The following is a 22,614-nucleotide window of genomic DNA, read 5'->3' on the forward strand; positions in this document are numbered from 1 at the left end:
CCAATCTTCTACAATGTTTACATCTCCAATAGCACGACACCAACACAAGTCAAAACATGCAGATCTGGATTTCCAAAATGTGATGGTTGAGCTTCAACACCTTTTGCACCATGGCCACATGACCAAGGTCGGAAGGATTCCCATGATTTAAACTTCATCCAGACCTGCATCTCAGGAACCATGCAGCTAGAGTCCCCACGCCCCTCCAAGCCTTGCGCTTGCCTGCTCTCTTGGTTGTTTTTTGCGAGTTAGAAAAAAAGATAATGAAAAGGTCTAAACATATCTGAGAGCTTCCTCTATCCAAGAATTGGTGGGAAGAGGGATGCACAAGGAATTTCCAGGCCAGAATCTAAGAAATGATTATCTTTGTGTCTTCTGCAGGCAATTTGCCATCTTCTGTCATCTGCGGGGAAGTGCCTCGCATGCATGCACGCACACACGCGCGCACACACACAGAGAGAGAGAGAGAGAGAGAGAGAGAGAGAGAAGATTGTTACATCGCTGGGTCTGTCAACAGTGAATCAAGAGCAAAAATGAGAAAATGCACCTAGAGAAGACAAAATTGCTGGTTGAATTAAGAACCCACAATGCATGAATGTGGGCACTCCAACTGCTCGACAAGAAACAAAAACACAATCAAAAAGAGAGAAAGCTGTAAGCAAAGCCACACAAACCCTTAACTATTCCGCCCACAAAAGCACTTCTAGCAAAAAATACTTTGATATACCATCAAAAACAGAGTTAAACTGTAATCAATTGTTGACATCTTGCAATAATAGCCACAATATAGGTAGAGCAGTTGAAATCACAAGTTATGGTCAAAAGAAATTATATGAATACATTCCAGCTTGAAATTTGAATAAATTTTAGACTTCAGTCTCAATTTAGATGGCGTAAGACTATACACATTGAGAAAAACAACTGTCAATGGAAGAGCTACACATGATTAGTCATAACAGAGCAATCTCCATCACTGTTGAAGGCTCTACAAGCACTGTTACCAATATGGGCTTGCCTTAACGCATGGTGCATATATAAGATGCCATCAACTCCCTTTAGACAAATTAAGTGCCACTTCAACAAGAGCTTCCATCGATTCCATGTAAAAGCATATGAGAGGGAGAAAGCGTGCAAGCATAGTGGTGCAGATCTTGGCCTTCATTCAAAAATGTCCACACTTCCAAGCAGCATTGGCCTGAACAATCTCCTAGTGCTTGGTTGCACGAGTCAGGATCCTATGGTAAGAGCAATTTCAATTACTGGTTTTCATCCGATTTGTGTATTTCCCTTTTAGAGAAGCCCATTTCTTTCTGCACAAAAATTCTCTTGCAGAAACTTGCCATCAACTTTCAATAATATGATACAACGTTATTCGAAGTACAATACTCCGATCAGTAAAAGCAAATTGCATAAATAAGTTTTCTTTTGTTTTCCTTTTCAAATCTCTGTATGATGCTCTCAATCTCATCCTCCCATGACTCCGACATTTCAAGCTGCATGAAAGAAACAGCCAAAAGAATTAACAGAAAACTTGAGTAGGCTCTTAAAACAACAGCAGGCTTGAGTACACTCTCAATCAGATTTCACAACTCACCATTTGACATAGCTTGAGGGCCAGCTTGGCTCCTATTGCAGCTCCATCATGATTATCCTTGACATCAAGATTGACCACCAAAGCACTCTTCATCAAGCTCTGCTCCCGATTCTGGAGGTCTACAAGACAATTCCACCAGTCCCTTGAGCATTCTGTACTGGCTTGGAAGAGCTAGTTTCGACAAAATTTCGTTAAAAACTTCAGGTTTTCTTACCTTCAATCACTGAATCAAACACCTTCTCTTCAAATGTGAACACCACATCAAAAGCACCATCAGCAGCATTATCTTGCCACCGTTGTGGAGCTTCTTTAACACTCAGGTTCCGCTTGAGCATTTGCAGAAGCCCATTCTTTTTGTATCTAAATTAGTAGTCAAGGCTCAAATCTTGTCTAAACCGTTTAAATAAATTATATTAACTTATTTGGTGGCTTCCTGTTGTGTCAATCCTTTAATGCCCCACACAAATTAAATAGCAACCTAAGGCAGAACTTGCAGCAGGCATGCACAACACATTTGCATCCATTTAAACCCAACCCCACGCCCATCATAGCTCAGACAAAGGGAAATCATATAATGTAGAAAACATGCATTTCACCATGGCACAGGAAGTGTCCTGTCTAATGCAAAAACAGCAAAACAAACTAGCCTCACAGAATCAGTCTAGCTAGTAACTGATCAGGACTCTTAGACTACACCCAAAATCAGCATGAAATCGGCTCTGCTGCTAATGCAAAGGATTAACCGTACTTCCATATAGGCTGAAATACTCGAAACAGACCACCTTTCTGAGGCAAGCAATCAAAGAATGAAGCAGCAACTCAAGCAGTGCACACAACATCTATTTATATAATTTCGTAGGCTCCATTGATCGCGAGGCTAAAGATAGTTCATGGCTAGGCTCCTGCATCAGTGGACAGCTGGCATAGAAATCGGTTCAGCAGGATACTGCCCATCCCCGACAGTGTTTGGGCTGCAAGAAACGGGCAGTATACACAGTGATTTGTGAGTATTAGAGGCCCCTTTCCTCCTCCCTGCTCTAAACATAAGTCTAGGACTTTTAAGGGTCTCAAACCAAGGCCATGAGGCTTTGGCACACCTTAAAACCAACTCCATACAGGATGTCCCTTGCTGTGACTGGTTATAGATGGGAGCAGGGTGCAGCCAGCAGGCAATCGATATGTTTCAGCACTCCTGCAAAGAGTGGTAGCACATTAAGTGGGGATCAAACAGCACACAACTTCCAACCCAGCAATCACAGACATTTGTTTCTTTGCTCCATCCAGCTCTAGATACACAAGTCACAGATACAAAGTAACTTGTTCAGATAAGAGCTATCCCTCTACACAAAGCTTTAAAGCTGACTAGCTTGGGGAAGATCAGCAGGCAAACCCCTGGAACTGTTGGACAGAGAGAACATGGTTCAGGAGACGTCACTCTCAGGCCTTGGTATCATCAAGCCGTGTGTCAGAGTAGTGGGTACAGCATGTTCATATGACCACAAACTGAACCCTCTCAAAGTAACTTGTTCAGATAGAGCTATCCCTCTACACAAAGATTTAGAGCTGACTAGCTTGGGTAAGATCAGCAGGCAAACCCCTGGAACTGTTGGACAGAGAGAACATGGTTCAGGAGACGTCACTCTCAGGCCTTGGTATCATCAAGCCGTGTGTCAGAGTAGTGGGTACAGCATGTTCATATGACCACAAACTGAACCCTCTCAAAGTAACTTGTTCAGATAGAGCTATCCCTCTACACAAAGATTTAGAGCTGACTAGCTTGGGTAAGATCAGCAGGCAAACCCCTGGAACTGTTGGACAGAGAGAACATGGTTCAGGAGACGTCACTCTCAGGCCTTGGTATCATCAAGCCATGTGTCAGAGTAGTGGGTACAGCATGTTCATATGACCACAAACTGAACCCTCTCAAAGTAACTTGTCAGATAGAGCTATCCCTCTACACAAAGATTTAGAGCTGACTAGCTTGGGTAAGATCAGCAGGCAAACCCCTGGAACTGTTGGACAGAGAGAACATGGTTCAGGAGACGTCACTCTCAGGCCTTGGTATCATCAAGCCGTGTGTCAGAGTAGTGGGTACAGCATGTTCATATGACCACAAACTGAACCCTCTCAATCAATTAAATGCTTCTCAAAATAGTTGCTTTTATCAAATATTAAAGTTCTGAAGCATTTTGCTTGAGGCTTCATTTTGTGGTCTAGAGAGTAGTTAGTACATTCGCACTCATCTTTTAGTCACATTTTGCATGTTTTGCAGAAAAGAAGCCTTGTTAACCAAAAGGGGTGAAGTTTGTAGATGATGGCCTTATTCGACGGCCGGCTGCAGGAGCTTCTCACATTCTTTTCTGTTTCTATACTTCTTGAGAATAAAAGTTTCAATACTCCTGGCAAAAAAGGTGTAATAAGTGATGCTGTTACCAGCATACTAATGAATCTCAGAATTTGACGCAAGAAGAAACTCTGTTTGGCATTGTTTGATGCTGTTATGAGCAAAACCCATCTATCGCATGTCACAATATGAGAAAAGGTTTGATGCTGTTTGATGCCGTTATAAGCAAAACCCCTCTTTCACACGTCACAGAATGAGGAAAAGAGTAATAAAAAGGGAAACCCTAGAATGGCCTGCTGCAAACATATGCTCTTTTTATGAGTGGAAAACCAACAAAAATAACCAAGCAGATACTATGAACTCTCGCATACATTTTCAACAACTCTGGCCATGTGCTTGCATTTACAACCTGTAGCGAATTGTGCCAGACATGCCATTTCAGAATGACAAACATGTTTCATTCCCAAATAACTTGAGACAGCAATAGAATTTCATACTACTTTAAACTCGTAGGATGATAATGACTAGATTATGTGCTCAATTTTTCGTACGGCACCAAGTGTGCACCCATGTGTCACACATCTACTAGGTGCTAGCCCCTATTTTTCAGAGAGATGGAAATGCCTCAAATTGTACCAATTTTCCTTATGCATACCACCCAGAGTTCAGTTAAGCCAAATCAGTTTGGCTACCACCCATAATTGGGTTCAGAAAGTGCCACCTGCATAGTCCAACTCATCAGAAACATAGTCTAGCCACCTCATCTTCTTTCCCTTATCATACATTCTCTTTCCCCAGACATTAAAGATCCGATAGCTTACATACTTCCAACAACTTACCTGGATACAGATGATTATAGACACACTTATCTAGGTAAGAATCAAGAAGATCAGGATGCCCAAAGCACAGCAGTAATCAAGGGCTTCAGTAATCAAGGGCTTATCCATGTGCGTGCAGCAAAGGACATCAAGTTCAGCAGCCCTCGTACCTAACAGAGCTCAGTACTTTACTCATGGCTACCGCATGTACAAGACAACAGCAGAGCACACGGCATATTGACAATATATTGCTACCCTGAATCACTCCACCCAAAAGGCATGGTGCATCTGTGCTTTAGGTGTTCCTTTAATTTCTAGATTTGAGTGCTACAATTTTTGTTGGGGCATAAGATAGCATATTCTTTCTAAAGAGGTCTTCCCTCAAAGTTTGTTTTTCAAGGGGGACACAATCACTTTACTATATCATGCAACACAAAGGTGTCCATACTTCATCTATCCATTCTGAGTGAAAATATAAGCCACTGTTATAATAGTTTATCCTTGTCTAGCTCAATGAAGCATACTGTTTAGAGACCCTCCATCCACATTTCCCTAGGGCCACCAGTTAAAAATGTAAACATCATCAAAAGAGATCAATAAGCACTTCAAGAGTAATCAACAGAAATGGGACACAAGAAGTGGAATACAGTATTACTGGCACAAAATGTACAAACTAGGAATAACATGCTGTACAGGTTGAAATATGCCAATAAGGAAGTGACAGAGTCCATGTGTAGAAGCTTAGACAGAAGGATGCTGTCTTGAGACATACAACCTTAATTCTTCTGTTCTATAATGACATACAAGTTCTTTTCTTGAAACCTCACTTAATGGGGCGATTGTTTGTAGGATACAAATAAGGGTCTTTGCGCTTAAGATCCTCAAACATGACCCGATATGGTGTACCAAACTCGTATATATTTGGTTCTCTGATAGATGGTCCAGGTAGCTTAACACGCGCACCAGTTCCGTATGAGCAAACATCCAACCCTTGCCTCAACAGCTGAAGATGTGCTTCCATACTTCGGTTCTGATTGGAAGCACAAACCATTGCAAAGCGAAGCTTCATATCTGTATGGTGACCTTGAATGCAGACCTGATGCACTTTGCTACCAAATCTACTCAACCGTACAACCCCGTGTATGTGACTCCAGCCTGTGGATCTATAGCTTTAGTATCATGAGGAGAAGGTCGTCTGCTCAACTGCCCTATGTGGCAATTTATCAGTCCCACATTCCACCTTGTCTTTGATGCTTGAAGTAACTGAGGTGTCTGCAGATTCCAAAACAATAATAAATGTTTACAAACGTGCCAAGAGAGTACAGGAAACGTCACAAAACTTGATAAGCAACCTAAGAAGTATATCAATTGCAAGCATAAGCGTAATAGGACATACTTTTGTGTCTAACACTAAAACACAGTGATCTTGACAGTGAAAATATGCAGTGAATCAATGATACAACCAAATTGATTTAGGCTACAAGAGGAAACATAGCGAATATTTACATATTTTATCTACTAAAAATCTACTTATGATACTTGTAAAATATATATTACAGTTTTTGCCAAACATCCCTTTTCCTTTATTGACTGTCTAAATTTAGACTTATTTGATTACAGTTTCTCATCCATTGAATTTTAGTAGATTGTGCCTGCACAGCACAAGTAAACCCAATAGAATTTTTATTTCAATGACGGTATATAGCTTGCTGTCACAGCCCAATGTACATCGCTCCTGTCACCACTCTCTTCTGGAGAGTACAGCAAACAATCCACTGATTATCATGCAGGGTGAACACAATACACCAGAACTCCACCATTATCTAGCTTGCAGTCTTCCTCTTTGCTTCAGTAATAGAGCTAAATATGAATCACCGTCGCATGTAACAGATACCCAAAACATCAAGCAATACTACAGAAGGCATAAGTGTTGTGATGATGGACTTATGATTTAGAAAGTTAATAAAAAATGATTATTGCTAAGAATTACAAAGAAGTGCCAAATCTAGACAAGAGTGTTTGGATAAATAATTAATATTGGCTCTTGGCGTCTCTCCCCTCCTTTCTCCTCATGAACATCATCATCAGTCTTTAGTTGTAAGCCAAATCTCATCGCATTCTTCCTCTGCATCCCTTGCATCTCACACCGGCATGGTTTTCTTCCTCCTCATCCCTTGCATCCCACACCGAATGCATCCTCTTATATTCTATAAAAGCTACCATATATGTCTCAAGGAGACTCAGATGTCAGCAAACAAGTTGCTGCTAGCAAAAACAAGCTAGGTGCACCCTAGACAACTCATTATCTCTGTGGAAATGTGGCTGGCCGCTCGAGGCCATTTAATGCTGATGATAAGCAAAATTGGGTGAGAATTCTGATGGCCCAAGTTATTGAGAACATCTAAACATCTCCAAATTATTGTAGCAGCTGACAAGTTGGTCTTTCACCGATTGATGTTTGCGTAAGAGTAGGGCTTGGGAGTAGGACCCAGCTTTTGCAATGTGGAATTCTAACTTAGAACAACCTCTGCACCATGTACCCTTGCATCACTGCAAACTCTTCAACCTCTAGCAATTTAGCTCGATCATCCCAATTCAGATGATAGTGGTAGCATACTTGTGTCATTCCTATGCTAGAAATAGACCGAGCTCTCACTGTGGACATTCAACCAAATTATTTTATTGCTAATCTCATGTTTGCACAAATAGCAAAGTATCAAGAAGTACACAAATCTAGTCTCCACATTTCTCAACAGATCCTTTTTGGCAAAGTTCATGTACAAAGGCAAAGAAACAGTGATGAGTAGAATACACCATCTCTTTATAAGAAGTTGATACTTTTAAACCATGGTAATGAACCAACGCACTCCAGCAAATTGTTGAGGCAATGTACCATGCATGGACTCCATATGACATTTGCATACAACAAGCCTCCTGCTGCCCTATTTGAAGTCTCCATTAAATACAATCCAAACAATGTTTTGTTGATTCACATGTTCCACAGTTTTACTCCAAATATCATATAATACAAGAGTTGTCTTTGTCAAGGCCTGCACTAAGTGGACTCCATATAGAGTGCTTTCACAGAGACAAGATGGAAGCACACTACTTAAAGAATGGTTTCACTCCATCCCTTGGTAGTACACTACTTAAAGAATGGTTTCACTCCATCCCTTGGTAGTAGTACACAAACAAGCTCCATCTTTGCTTTACTAGTTGTATGACCTCTTCAATGCTAGAAATTTCATCCTCGATGAGCTTTTCTAAAATGCATGATGTCTAGATGGGCATAACTAAGCCAAATTGTATATTTTCTATTGATGATATTCTTTGGGAAAAGGTGGTTGTGTGATGCTAGAGAAATTTCACAGGTGCCATTGCAACAACTTGTGCTTCTCTTTAGGAACCCCAAGAAGTAAATAGAATCAGACATTGGTTGACAGGATGTCACAGTCAACATGAATTGAAAGATCTCCCAAAATGAAACCAAACTATCTTTTTCCAGCTCCACAAGTGACATTGATGAGCTACTTTGTGAACTGCTTTGATGTAGGAATACTGGAGAGATTCTAAGGAATTTTGTTTCTTTTGATAGTCTCCTTTCAAGAACATTCATGCATAAAAATCTTCACGTATGACTTCCAATTCATAGCTGTTGTGGCCAAGTTGATGGCATTTAACTCTATCAATTCTCCACATATTTGACTGCCATAATAATGGTGTTAGGTATAAAAGGAGAGAGAGGTAACATTTTGGTATCTTTTGTAATCTTTTGTAACTTTGGATCGTTAATAATTGTTCTCCTTTGTGGAGCTTTGAGATTTCCATCCTCCCACCTTTCATGAAGGTGAGTGTCCATGTCCACAATTGCAAGAGGTGAGTTTCTTGCGCAATTTCATGTCCACCGTTGTGTTTCGTGGCTATGGCTATTCTCAATCATATGCATAAGGTGATTTAGCTATGGCTTTATCATTTTCTTGATTTCTTGCAAGAGTTCAATCTATTTTCTCATTAGAAGGCTCTAGTTAGAGGCTCCTCCCAATACATTGGTATCAAAACCACGTTTTTGATCCAACTAAGACGTCATTTTCAAGCTTTTTGTGGTTCCAAGCAAGAAATATTGGTTGCCCTCATTGAAGCTTTGGTCACTGCCTAGTTATTTCTTGTAACCATGACTAGGCAAGCTCTACTACAATAAACCATGGTTAACTTCAAGCTTTGGGCCAAGATCTGCAACAAAATGGTGGTCTTCTTGCCAGTTTAGCAAGTCGTGGCCACTTTACAAGCTAATTTTTAATATAGTTGGACAAATTGGTGTTCACAAGGGCTACAAACAACTAAGTCTTTAGTTACTTTTTAGAGTACAATCTTTTCTCTCTTCTTCCTTGAGCTTTTCAACAAGGATCCACGGAGAAATCTACTTCTTTCTCACCATAGAAGCCTTCATGAACAAAAGAGTACAATCTTTTCTCTCTTCTTCCTCGAGCTTTTCAACAAGGATCCACAGAGGAATCTACTTCTTTCTCACCATAGAAGCCTTCATGAACAAAAGAGATGTTATAGGAGTATCACTTACTCCATAAACTTCAAAATGGAGTAGTTTCTTTGCTAGTATTGAAGTCGATTAATCCATGTTTGCGACACGCACAGATTCCCCTCATCAACACACCTATGATTGGTAACACAACAACATATTTTGCCTATTTCATTGAGCCATTGAGCTCTTATGCTTTGCCATTGCATTTGGAAGCTTCATTGACAAGTATTGAAGGCATACTTCTTCTTTGGACATTCCATCTTTTCTTTAAAACCCTAGAAGTGAACTGAAACCAACCTTCCTCCTCAAACACGGTGGTAGTGACCTGATTTAGCACTTAATTACAGCAACAAACAAAATTCACAAAATTGAAATGCACACTTCACCATACAATCTTGGACATTGGACACCCTGTTGGCCCAAAAATGGCGCTCCTTTCTAGTATTTCTTTAACTTATATTGCAATTGGGCGGAGTACAACTAAGATTCTTCAATCTTCCACAGCCATTTCATTGCCTTTCATTACATTCCCTCCTCTAGTCGCGATTTTGTGTGCATTTCCTGAGCAATTTCTGCATTCACCAATCTGCCTTCACCTACTGGACATTGTCCACATTTGCCAAGATTTTTCCATGCACATCTAACATTTTTCCAGTATTAAATGGTGGTCAGCCCATTTTTGGGGCACAGATAGCAAGTCAGCCAATTTGTGGGTATTTTGCTATTTATAGCTGCCCCCACTCACTTGGCAGATCATCTTCCTTCTTCCTTGGCACATGCACACTCCAAATCCATCGCCTTCCTCCATCTCCAAATGTTGCCGTCATAACCTGTTCCGATACCCTCACTGATGTTGTGGGCTGCATGCAAGGACTGATCAGCCCTCCTATATTCAACAAGTGTTCCTAGTTTAAGGCAGATTTCTTTCTTCTTTTCTTGCAATCTTTCGGTGTTTCCTTGTCTCTATGTTCATGTTTCCTTTCCGCTACACACACACACACATAGTATCATCGCCTAAGAGGGACACAACACTGATCTATCATAAAGGAGACCACCCCAAACTACCAAGTGGCCACCCTTCCACATCAGCATTTTGCTGAAAACGCAGCTTTCTACTTTTTGGAGGCATCAGCTTTTCTTGTTCCAAGTACCAGTTTTGCTGCCAACCCACTCTTTTGCCAAAGGCGACAAGCTTCCTCATACATGTGACAATCCTTTATAGCAAATGCACCTCTCTCTTGGCCAAGTGATAACTCTCCTCAGCAAACGCACCATTCTTTGTGTAGGCAACAATATATCTCCCCCCAGCCACACGTGGGCCCTCTACATCGACTTCCTTGTGATCATGTGGTCGTTTCCTTCTATTTTGGGGCTGTCTACAACCAAAACGTAAGTTTCTTGTGGGTGTCTTGCAAGATATCAAAGATGTTTTTATAGCCAATTTTGCAACTTTGATGATACAAATGAGGAGCATTCTCATCACTCCTCCAAATGGCGGTGAGATTATTACGACAATTTTCACACAGATTGTGAAGAACGAAGGTTGCCTAGCCCATTTGTACGAGATCCCTCTCCTCACCGTTCTCTCCATGTTTCACAAAAGGCTCGTTCTATTGGCCTCAAAGGCCATCCGTGGCGCCCTCTATACAAGTGCTCATACTCCCTTCTTTGCCAAAAGAAGACCAGCTTGATAGTTCAAACAACTCGCTTTAGTCATGTAAGGTGGAGTGTCTCCTTGATACCCTTGATCTTTGGGAGGTTGTTACCCATCCTAATCCCTGTCCAGTAGAGAATCCCATAATAGAATCATCAATGGATCGTGCAGCCCTATGAACTCAGCTCAATTGTAGAGCCCGATCTTTCATCTTCGTGAGCTTATAGGATTCTGTCCTAATGTATCATGCATGTATACAAGTTGTGGAAAGCTGCAAAGGTGTGGAAGAAGCTTGCTTCTTTAGACCATCAAAAGGCATCTACCCACCGGATTACTCTCGAGAAGAAATTATGAATACTCGTTGTTGATGACTCTTCCATGCTAAAGGACCACATCAATACGTTGGAGGATACGAGGAATGAGCTTGCATCCCTCAGTAGGATAATATCTTCAAAGGATATAGCCATGATTCTCTTGACTCAACTACCATCTCCATAGTTTGACATCAAGGACCCGTGCGAAGCTTCTATGGGGAAAAGCTGGTCTCACTTATTTTGGAGCATGACGAGCACGCCAAAGAGATTACTAGTGGATCCACCTCCACCAAAGATTTTGTTGCAAGTTCAGGAGGGGGAAAGAAGAAGAAAGGAAAGTCAAAGGTTAAACAATAGGAGAAATCTTCAAGCTCTGACTCCTACTCGAAGAAGCCTAAATGCCCATAATGTGAGAAAGGGACATGTCCAAAGGAGAAATGTTAGAAGAAGTACCCTCACCTTTGTCTGAGAGCGAAGGATGGCACTAAAACATCCGAGCATTGTACCTCTACTCCAATAGTTACTCATGAGTCATTGTTCCTTCATATTGTTCAGTCAGAAGAGCCTTCTTTAGTGGTTGCCTCATCTTCTGGGAGGCCTTGGCTGGTTGATAGTGGAGCTTCTAGTCATATGACTCCATGATGTGATTTATTGCAGGAGATATGCCCTTTTGAGGATTCGGTCACTATTGAAGACATTACATCACTACCTATTAGTTGTATTGATACTTTACCTTTATTCCCAACAACGCATCGTGCTCTCTTTCACAAGTTCTTTATGTTCCGAACTTGCCTTTTCACTCCTCTCAGTTTATAGCCTTGCCAGACTTGGTACCCAAGTCGTCTTCACTGAGCAAACCGTTTGTATTGAGGATTTTTCTATAGGAGTTATTATTGCGATAAATTGGTAAGAGAGCAGGCTCTATAGGCTCCATTCCCCTCCTCTTATGCACGGTCCTTCGATGCACTTATCTATTGCTACATCCATTTTTGCTTGTACACCATCTAGTCCATAGGTTCCTTCCCATCCCCCATCCTCTCCTTCGATGGTTCCCTCGTACCCTTGGAGTCTCATCCCTTTCAAAGGGGGGGTGATCTCAATGATGTGGCTGTGGACTTCCTAGCTCCTAGTGTTTAAAAGGGGTTTCTCAAGATCATGAGGAGCTTCTCCATCAACGGTCTACATTGATGGACTCCATTAACATTGGCATTCCTCTTGCCATCCCAAGGTCCATTTCCCCCTTGGCCTTCCACCACATCGAGTATCTAAGAGGAGGTGTTCGCAATCATGATTGTCATGCCTTGTCATCTCTTGCTTGTGAGCTTCAATCTCAATACGACCAAGGACTTTAAGAGCCTTGACATGTCTATCACTTATTTTGACGAAGGAGGTAGCTCATTCTAGAGCAGCCATTTTATTGCCTTTCAACGCATTTTCTTCTCCAATCGCAATTTTGCGAGCATTTCTTGCGTAGTTTCTACATCCACCCATCTGCCTTAACTTGCCGAACATTGTCCACATTTGTCAAGATTTTTCCATGCATATCTGACATTTTTCTAGCATTGAATGTTGGTCTGCCCATTTTCAAGTCCTAGATTGTAGGTTGGCCAAATTTGGGGTATTTGGTTGTTTATAGCCACCCCCACTCACTTAGCAGATCTTCCTTCTTCCTTGGCAGGTGCACACTCCAACTCCGTCACCTTCCTCCGTCTTTATTGTTGCCATCATCATCAACCTAATCTGATGCTCTCACTGATGTTGTGGACTCAGTGCAAGGATTGATTAGTCCTCCTTCTATATTCAACATTTGTTCCTTGTTCAATGCAAATTTCGTTCTTCTTTTCTTACAAACTCTCTTTGTTTCTTTATCTCTATGTTCTTGTTTCCTTTCCACTACGCATTCTCACACAAACTAGCCAAATATTGTTGTTGCCTACATTAAATGTTGTCACCAGCTCCTGTAGAGCTCATAAATGCTTTCGCATGCTCTTGGGAAAGTGTTTCATGGGGTTGGAAGCCTCCAAATAGTCTCCATAGCAGGAAAATACAACCAGCAGCATGTTCTCTCTCTCTCTCTCTCTCTCTCTCTCTCTCTCTCTCTCTCTCTCTCTCTCAACCCCAATGCCCAGAATGAGCCTCTATAGCCCTCCAACAGCCTTCTTCCCCATTGCATGGAAATTATTACCAAGTGCTTCTTTTTCCGTTTTCCAATAATTTTCAGCCATTCAACTAATCTTTAGAATTAATTACTTGTGAAAATTAATTCAACCCTTCTTGACCCTGGCTAAAATTAGATGTGCCTATCACAATTTAATTGGCTAGGCCATTTGCAACCCCAAGTGGTCCCAAGCCTTAATTGTCCCATAGACAAGCATTAATTAATTAATCAATGCCTAGACCCACCCTAGTGTCACCACCATAACACTTATATTACAGACCAATCAATTGTCCTAGGGCCAAATTGACACCAATTGTCACCTAGAACCTAGCTGGTATAACTTGTTACAGCTTTTGCCTTTGCCACCCACTATTTCCTTGGGGTCCTTGGGGTCCTTGGGCTATCACTGTGAAATATCTATTATGTACATCCCGACATTGCACATTTGATTATTAAATTAATCAAATGTCTCTAGCAAAAGCAAAGCATCCAAAACTTTCACGTCCTCGTGACAAACCTTTCCCTTAAAATCCTTGCAATCATCCTCAATTGCACTACAGTTGCAAGCAAAAGTATACTACATTTGAATTTTCATAAGGCATCACAATTTTCACGACATTGGCCATTGTTGTTTAACCATGCCACATTCCCAAGACTTGTTGAAAATTTCCTACCAATATAAACATAACATAAAACTAAAAAAAATTCTACAGTCGTCACCAAAAACTCATCGGAAGTATCTATTTTTCATATTTCTCAATTGTTCTATCTAAAGAACCATAGTAAAGCATAAACTATGCATAAACCATGGTTGAACTGTCAATGGCATTTACTAAACATGTTGTCCATAGAATCAAGCTCAAAACCATTCATAATTAAGCATAAACTGATCATATGTTGATCACAAAACTAATCACAAACTCAGCTCAAATTGACTGCAAATGAGATCCCAAAATTATGCAAAAGTACAGATTCAATGACGTGATAAAAACCATACTTATATGCATACATCTCACAGTGACTAGTACACAATGTGCCCCAAAAAGTGGATTTCATGCAAAAAGAATTCACTTTTTTTATCATTAATGACCAGCCTGTGCTTACGTAGCTCATCAAACACAATATCCAAATGCTTTCTATGCTCTGCCTCATTCATTGAGTAGACAATCATGTCATCAAAGAAGGTGTCCACAAATCCCTATGTAGCCCGAAGATGCGATCCATTATCTGATTAGAAGTGGCACGAGCATTCATAAATCCAAAAGGCATGACAAGAGACTTATACAATCCAAAAGATATTCTAAAAGCTATCTTGGGTACATCCTCTATTCTAATGTATATTTGGTGATACCCACCTTTCAAATCTATGCAGCTAGATATGCCTTACCCCTGCAATCTATCCATAACATTATCAATCCAAGGGATCAGATGAGCTAGGCTAAATCACCCTTTTTCCAACAGCTCATTCACCTGACTCATTATCTCCTCCTGTTGGGCTCTACTTACCTTGTAGGGTGGCCTATTAGGTGGGCTACTTCCAGGGATAAGATCTATACCATGATCCTCTGGCTTTTCACACAATAGCTACCCCCAAAGTGACTCAGAAAAGCATCAACATACATTTTCAAAAATAAAATGCGATCCTTCTCTAACTTTGACATATTCCCAACATTTTCATTATCAACCTTATCATTAGTAAAAACTAAATACACTAAAAGGTGATTTTTCATTCCTTTGGAAATGATAGTAGCCGATACAACAAATACAAATTCCCCTTTCAACTTTACATCCAAAGTATAGGTCTTGCCCTTATACTGAATAGTGATCACTTTCCATGTGAATCAATCATTGCATACATAAGATGCCACCATGGCATTCCAAGCAAGACATCACAATCCTCAAGTGAAGCAATAAAAAACTCTTCGTTGTCCACATATCCTTGGATGTGGAGATGAAGCTTTCCAATGAGCGGTGTGATTGGCTTTGCATGGCCCTTGCATGCCAAATCAACTCCCCCCATGGATCCCTTCTCATCCTCTTTGATGCCTAGACAAGCTACCATATCCATAGAGATTAAGTTGGATCGTGCTCCATCATCAAAGAAAATCAAAATATGTTGATATCTAATTTTGCCCCGCACTTTGCATACCTTGGTGACATCATCATCGGGCAGATCATTGACAACATCCGACACCAATCCATCTGATATTTTTGGCTTCTTCCCCTTAGGATTTCCCTGATTATCTGATTTTCCAGCTTGCTGCCTTTGGGGCAATCCTTAGCTATATGACCCTAATATTCACAAACAAAGCATTTATTTGCAGCCATTAATTCCCTATGTTGTGCAAGTGATTTCTAGTCCTTACCTTGCTATTTCGACCTCTTTTCAAGTTGATTTTCAAATTTGCCCCTTTTATCAACCTTTGACAACTTCTTATTCGGCTTCTCCCCACTTTCTTAGAAGTTTGAATCTTTGCCATGCAACAATGCATCAACTATAGCATCAATCTCTATCAGCTAAGACATGCTAGACATGGTGGATTTAATGCAAAAATCCTTGATTCCTTTAGGCAACCCACATATATACTTTTTCACCTGCTCATAAGGAGGAATTAAACAATAAGAAGATACTGGCAACAAAGCATCCCAAAACTTCTTTTTATAGCACCAAGGTCTTGCATTCAATTCCTTTGCATCTAGCTTATTCAAAGCTATCATGATGTCCACCTCAAAGGTACTAGCCAATCAATTCAATGCAAACATTTGCTTAAATAATACCCATGTTGATAGTGCTCTACCTTGCATTAAGAGCATGGACCACCACTACAATGCATTCCCCTGCAATGCATTCCCCTTCAAGAAAGTGGCTTCCTTCTGAATCTTAGAGGATTCGGTGAAGTTTTTCCCCAAATAGACAACATCAAACTGTTGAATAAAAGACACAACTTTCAGCCTATCTTAGGCACCACTGAAGGACTCAAACTTCACCCATTTTTCACCCTTATCATAGTTTTTTGCTGCCCCTTTGGAAGTCAAGTTGTCATACATTGGCTCTTACAAAAGGGGTGCATTTGTTGTATTTGCATCATGTCCAGCACAAAAAGAAGCATTTGCATAACCAGCACTCATTCCTTAAGCCCCATAGACATTTGAGGATGCAGATGCATTACCAAATATGCCACTTTCTGTCTTAGGCATCAAACCAATGCTTCCATACATCGGGTTATGCATGGTACCAACCATTCCCAAATTGGGCCTTACACACTATGCATAGGTGGCTGCATACCATAAGAAGTTGTGCCATAGGTTCCCATATGCGGTCCCTCACCAACCATTGCATGGAAACTAGTGTCACCACCAAAGTATGTTGACTGCCCCATCATTGCATACATACCTAGCTGTCCAAAATCTATAAGATTGGCACTTCCATGATAGCCTTGCATTTGCATTCCTTGTCTTGTTAGTACCAATGGCTTTTCTTCATTAGCATCATTAAAAGCTTCATGAGAAGGCTTTGGCATTCTCTTCGATGCATCTTGTTGTTTCGAAGGTGTAGAAGATTACTTCTTCTTCCTGCCCTTATTCTTCTTCGTTGGAGCTTTCAAAAATCGAGTGAATTGAGAATCATTTGCCAATTCAGCAAAGAGATTTGTTGCCTTCTTCATTTGATCTTTAAACTAATCATCAAATTTCTCTTCCCCGTGCTGTTCATCCGCATCATTTTGCCTTGAAGGCCCTGCATCTTGACCAACAACAACATTTTCAGCTTGTTGTCCATGCTATGAGCCTTGTCCAATATCAGGATTGCATTTTCTTCTTTCCCATACAAGTGTTCATACTGAAAAGTATCATCCCTACTTGACTACATCTCATTATATGATGACATATAGATGTAATTACTCAATTGAGAACAAATTCGGCAATAGCACAAAGCTTCTCGCTTGCACTCAAGTGCCTCAAGTCCACCAAGTCAAGAGATTTGATGGTATCCCGACAATGGAACCATGAAACCAACCTTCCTCCTCAGATAGGGTGGTAATGACTTGATTTAGCACTTAATTACCGCAACAAACAAAATTCACCAAATTGAAATGCACACTTTACCATATAATCTTGGATATTGGACACCTTATTGGCCCCAAAACTAGCGCCCCTTACAATATTGCTTTAACATATATTGCAATTGGAAGAAGTACAACTTAGATCCTTCAATCTCCTTTGCTGATCCAAATGCCCCTTGCTGTCATAAATGATCAATAAGCCTTTTAAGAAAATTGCCCCTTGATCTTCACCCAAGACTTATCAACTCTTGAACCTTAATTGGCCAAATGCTGCCCCAAATCAATTGGGATGGGCTGGCATCTAATATCCTTGGCAATTCTTTAAATTCCAGCTATTGATTCCAAGCTTCAATGCCTCTAATTGCTAGCAAGGGTCCCAATGTGGCTCTGCTAAACCCTAATTTCTACTGTAAATTAGGGTTTACAGCAGAAATTCCTTTGCTATCCACCAAATCCGGCTGAGATCTGCTCCAAATGGCTGAGATGTGCTGAAAATGTTAGAGAATAGGCTAAAGACATTGAGAAAATGCTGTAGAGAGAAATTTCTGAATTTCCTCACAAGAAACCCCAAGAAATGGCTCCTACCCTTGTCTGAATCCGCCAAAAGGTGTCACATGCAGCCAAATTGACCAAATATGGCTATCACCTGCATTAAATGCTATCACCAATTCCTATAACCCTCATAAATGTTGTCACTTGCTCCTAGAAGGTGTTTCCTGCCGTTGGCAGCCTCCAAATGGTCTCCACAACACGAAAATGCAACCACCAACCTGTGTTCTCTCTCTCTCTCTCTCTCCCTCCCTCCCTCCCTCCCTCCCTCTCTCTCTCTCAACCCCAATGCCCTAAATGAGCCTCTACAACCCCTCAACAGCCTTCTTCCCCATTGCATGGGAATTTTTGCCAAGTGGGCAATCTTTTTGTTCAAATTTTCAGCAATTTTCAGCCATTTAGTTAGATTTCAGAATTAATTAATTCAACCCTTGTTGACCCTACCCAAAATTCGATGTGCCCATCCACAATTTAGTTGGCTAGGCCATTTGCAACCCCAAGTAGTCCCAAGCCTTAATTGACCCATGGACAAGTATTACTTAATTAATTAATGCCTAGTCCCTTGTGATACCACTCTTACTTATAGGCCCATTAATTGTCCTAGGGCCAAACTGACACCAACTGTCACCTAGAGCCCAGCTAGCATAACTTGTTAGTAATAACTTTTGCCTCTGACACTCAAATTTTCCTCGAGGTCCTTGGCTTCTTAACGTGAAACATTTGCTATGTGCATCACAACATTGCACATTTGATTATTAAATTTATCAAATATTCCTACCAAAAGCAAAGCATCCAAAAATTCCACGTCCTCATGATACAAACAACAATTAACAATAGTGATTCATGACTAGAATATTTCATGTTTGAAGGGGATTTATCATTCCAAAGCTTCAGAGCCTATTCTTTTCACTTGTGGCAAATCATGGGACCAAGATTGGGCCATTCTCTTCCATTGAGCCACCTATTACTCTCTTCCTTACAGGATAAGCAAGGCAGCCATGGAAGTTGGCTCAAAGCTTACAGATTCTTGAAGATTTCTTTAGTCTTTGGCTCTATTTCAACTCTATCACACTCAAGGTTGGCCATTAAGCATGGATTGATATGCTTGCCCTCTCATTTGAAGCCATTTTCTTCATCAAGCTCTATGAACAGCACAATACTTCAAAATTTGCTTGAATCTTGAGAAATTTTGAAGTAAAGCTTTCAATCTTGGGCAAAGGAGTCTCCTGTAGCAATTTCATGCAAGTATTGGGCAAGGATTAATCCCAGGAGCACTATTGGAAGTTTGAAGCTTCAATGGTACCCTAATTTGGGGATTTCAAGTCTTGAGGCTAAATTCCTTTAGTTTGAGCATGGAGATAGCTTGAGGAACATCTGAGAAGGGATCTTCATAAGTTCTTAATCATCGATGGTATGAGAGTAAATTGAAATTGAGGCATCAAGTCATCAACAAATCATTGAAAAGATAGCTTACTAGTTCTTGATGCCCCCATCTTATCCAATTGCTAAGCCTTATTCCACTTGTTTGGAGAGTCAAGAATTTAATTCCCCAATGTATGCAAGCCATTTCCATGGCTAGAATGCTTGATTCATAAATATCATTACCTAATATGGCTTTCTAAGGTTCTATTGTGCATTAGCTTGTTTGAAAATTCTCTACCATTGAACAATTCATTTTATTCCTAATCTTGATTGGTTGGCTCGAGCATTGAAGAGAATTAATCCATTGTGGAAGAGACTGGTGGCAAATCGCTAAGTCACTAATTGGCCGAGTAATCCCTCTTATTCCCAATCATTTGATCTCTTCAATTTCATCCTTATTGCATCTCATAAGAGTAAATGACTATTTTCAATCACTGCATTTCAGACATGCTTGATTAGCCTTGCATTGAATCGGCCATGTTCAATACCTGACGAGGAAAAAGTCGGATGTTGGACGAGGTAGTTGGACAATAGTGAGGTGACCTTCCCCTACTACTAAAGACTCCAAAGGGGTGAACATCCATGCCTGAGGCGGAACTTTGCCCACCCCCTAGTAGTCCCGAGCCCATTTAAGGAGCCTCAACTACCACTATATCCCTCACCACAGGTGCTCAGTGGAGTTTGAAGACTTCTTGATGATCTACAATAGTCGAGGGCAGTATTCAACAATTACAAATCTGTTACAGGGCTCTAGACAGGTTATTACAAGCCTACACATATCTACAGAGGCTTACAAGTGTTTACAAGAGTTACAGAAATTAGTGCAAAGAAATTCCAGCATTCTTTCCCTACATGTTCGAAAATTGTCCCTAAAAGTGCCCCAACAGACCTCATAGGTGCCCACACTATTACCCAAGAGTTTATAGGTGTTAAACATGAGTTATAGGTTGTTGCAGGTGTAAAACAGGGCCAAAACAGGGTGCTGTCTTTTTCTGGACGGTTTTAGAAAATTGGTTTCAGAATTGTGCAGTGGTTCTAATGGAGAAAGTCGCCAGCTTGTAGAGGACATCATACCCTCCGTTTTGAATTAAAAAATCTCATCATTTGGACACGGGAATCAAGAGAGATTGCTGAAATACTGTCAATTGGTCGAGTAGACAGCATACTAGTCTATATGGCAAAGAAAAGAGAATATGGCAAAGAAAAGAGAAAAGATCAGATAATGGATGCCATCAATTAAGGCATATCGGCCTTTCAAAATGGACAAGATCTTTCCAATGTTGCCACCAGCATTGAGCAAGGATATGTAAGAGTTAACATGTCAAATGTACAAAATGTCCAACAGTGTATCCCATGGTTCCAATGTCAATCAGCGGTGGTTAAATGCAATTGAGTGCATGAATGAAGGGATCCAACGATTCAATCAAAGCATTGACACAATGTCAATCAGCGGTGGTTAAATGCAATTGAGTGCATTGAAGGGATCCAACAATTCGATCAAAGTATTGACACAAAGTTTAACAAGTTAATAGCTGCGACAGAATGGAGGCTCAAGGGGCATTTCTTCAATAATAGTTGTAACATTATGAACTTTCAATAGATGTACAAACTCAAGGTGGATAATACATGGATCATGTTCTGGCTCTAACCATTGTACTCGGTTCCAAAGATCTTGAGAGGTAAAGACTTGTTGTATTGACTTGGACCAGGTGCATAGTCTTCTTCATTTCCGTTTTTAGTTTCCGTTTCCAACCCCAAAAAGGCTTTCTAGGGCCTTCTCAGAGAGTCAAAGGAGACAGCTGGAGTTTGTGTTTTGCATCCTAGGTACTCCCCTTCCATTAGGCGTCACACCTCCATCCAACGTCATTATCATCACAGGCTGTCTTCATTTGCATTTTCAGCTTCTAGCTCATCCTCACCCCTTGGTGTACATCCAATTGTTGGCGTCAACTCATAAGGGCCTGCGTTTGCAAATGTAGAGGTTCCTCACCCTTCCACGGCAGTCTCCCTACTCCACGCAACACCTCATCATCCCTGCATTTGCAGACTCACAGGGTTCTTCGGCAATCTCCCTGCTCCAGGGCACCCTTCTCAATGTTTGCCATACACACTCTATGTTTCTTCCTACGAATGCTATTGTCTCTCAGGTTGCTCAATCATTTCTTGACATGGTATCAAAGCCAAAGGTGCTCAATGAGCTGCGAAGATCCTTTGCATCAGAGAAGGCAAAGACATGTTGCAGGTTCGATATCAACATCTGATTATTACTCTACTTCTGCTACGTAGGAGATATCCTTCTTCTCCTTCCTACCCTCCCTTTTACAAGTTGCCACTCCAATACCATGGCATCTCCACCAACAGATGGTCTCTCCCCTGGCTTCTTCTATTGCAGCAAGAACAGTCACACCCCCGAAGATTTGTCAAAATCAACCTTTACTCCCTACCCCACCGGAGTATATGCGTCTTCCACCATGCACTCCTTGTGCTGCCTCTCCTTTCTGGACCACACAAATTGTTCTATCTAGACTCTTAGCCTACTACGCTCAAGGCAATAAGACGCATCCCACACACACTAAGTCCTCGTGAGCAAACGAGGCTCTAAGACCTCGCAAGGCAATCAGTCCTCTTGACGACCACCACCTTGTGCGGCGGTTTTCCCCACCCATTTTCAAGTCCAGTGGACTCCACAACCCACATCTCCTCCACATTCCACTCCATTGAGAGTGCATGACTATTTTCCACCCTTGGCTCACCCTAGGCCTCCTATCCCACCCTCTTCTACTCAAGTTTTCTACTCAAGTTTTAGAAGACACCTTTCGACACTCTCTAGCTTCTACCCCTTCGAATCCCCAAATACCTTCTTCGGCACAACCGATGGCACTTCTTTCATCATCAGATGTTTCAAGCTCCATGATCCATGAGTTGGCGTCCCTATCTCTCTCAAAGGGGGATACAGAGGGGGATCCTTTTCCTTCGCCCTTAGAGGGGCATCTCCTTTTTCTTTCGCTTCAAAGGGGGGCTCCTACTCCTCTAGTTTCAAAGGGGGACCCTACTACTCTCGAAGTTCTTCCCATACCATCTTTTACTTCCAACGTTTGGCTCTCTTTCCAACAATTCTACCTCCATTTCAGCCCAACACCTAGAGGATCTATCTTCGATCACA

The 22,614-nt window shown here is 41.1% G+C and overlaps 1 protein-coding gene across 1 annotated transcript in view; it reads right to left on the bottom strand.

The window, feature by feature from the left end:
* Positions 1-518: 518 nt before the first annotated feature.
* Positions 519-22,614, bottom strand: part of LOC148018479 (uncharacterized) — a 36,060-nt gene continuing 13,964 nt past the window's right edge. Inside the window, exons 2-5 of the mRNA XM_087661624.1 lie at positions 5,611-6,028; positions 1,809-1,954; positions 1,595-1,713; positions 519-1,493 (exon numbers count right to left, since the gene is read on the bottom strand). Coding sequence (XP_087517750.1) covers positions 1,392-1,493; positions 1,595-1,713; positions 1,809-1,954; positions 5,611-5,825 — 582 coding nt within the window. The 5' untranslated portion in view covers positions 5,826-6,028 and the 3' untranslated portion in view covers positions 519-1,391. The remainder of the gene's footprint in view (positions 1,494-1,594; positions 1,714-1,808; positions 1,955-5,610; positions 6,029-22,614) is intronic.

This window comes from Lygodium microphyllum, chromosome 21, assembly GCF_053477565.2.
Source record: "Lygodium microphyllum isolate KBCC chromosome 21, Lygodium_microphyllum_v1.1.10, whole genome shotgun sequence".
In the NCBI taxonomy this organism is placed as follows: Eukaryota; Viridiplantae; Streptophyta; class Polypodiopsida; order Schizaeales; family Lygodiaceae; genus Lygodium; species Lygodium microphyllum.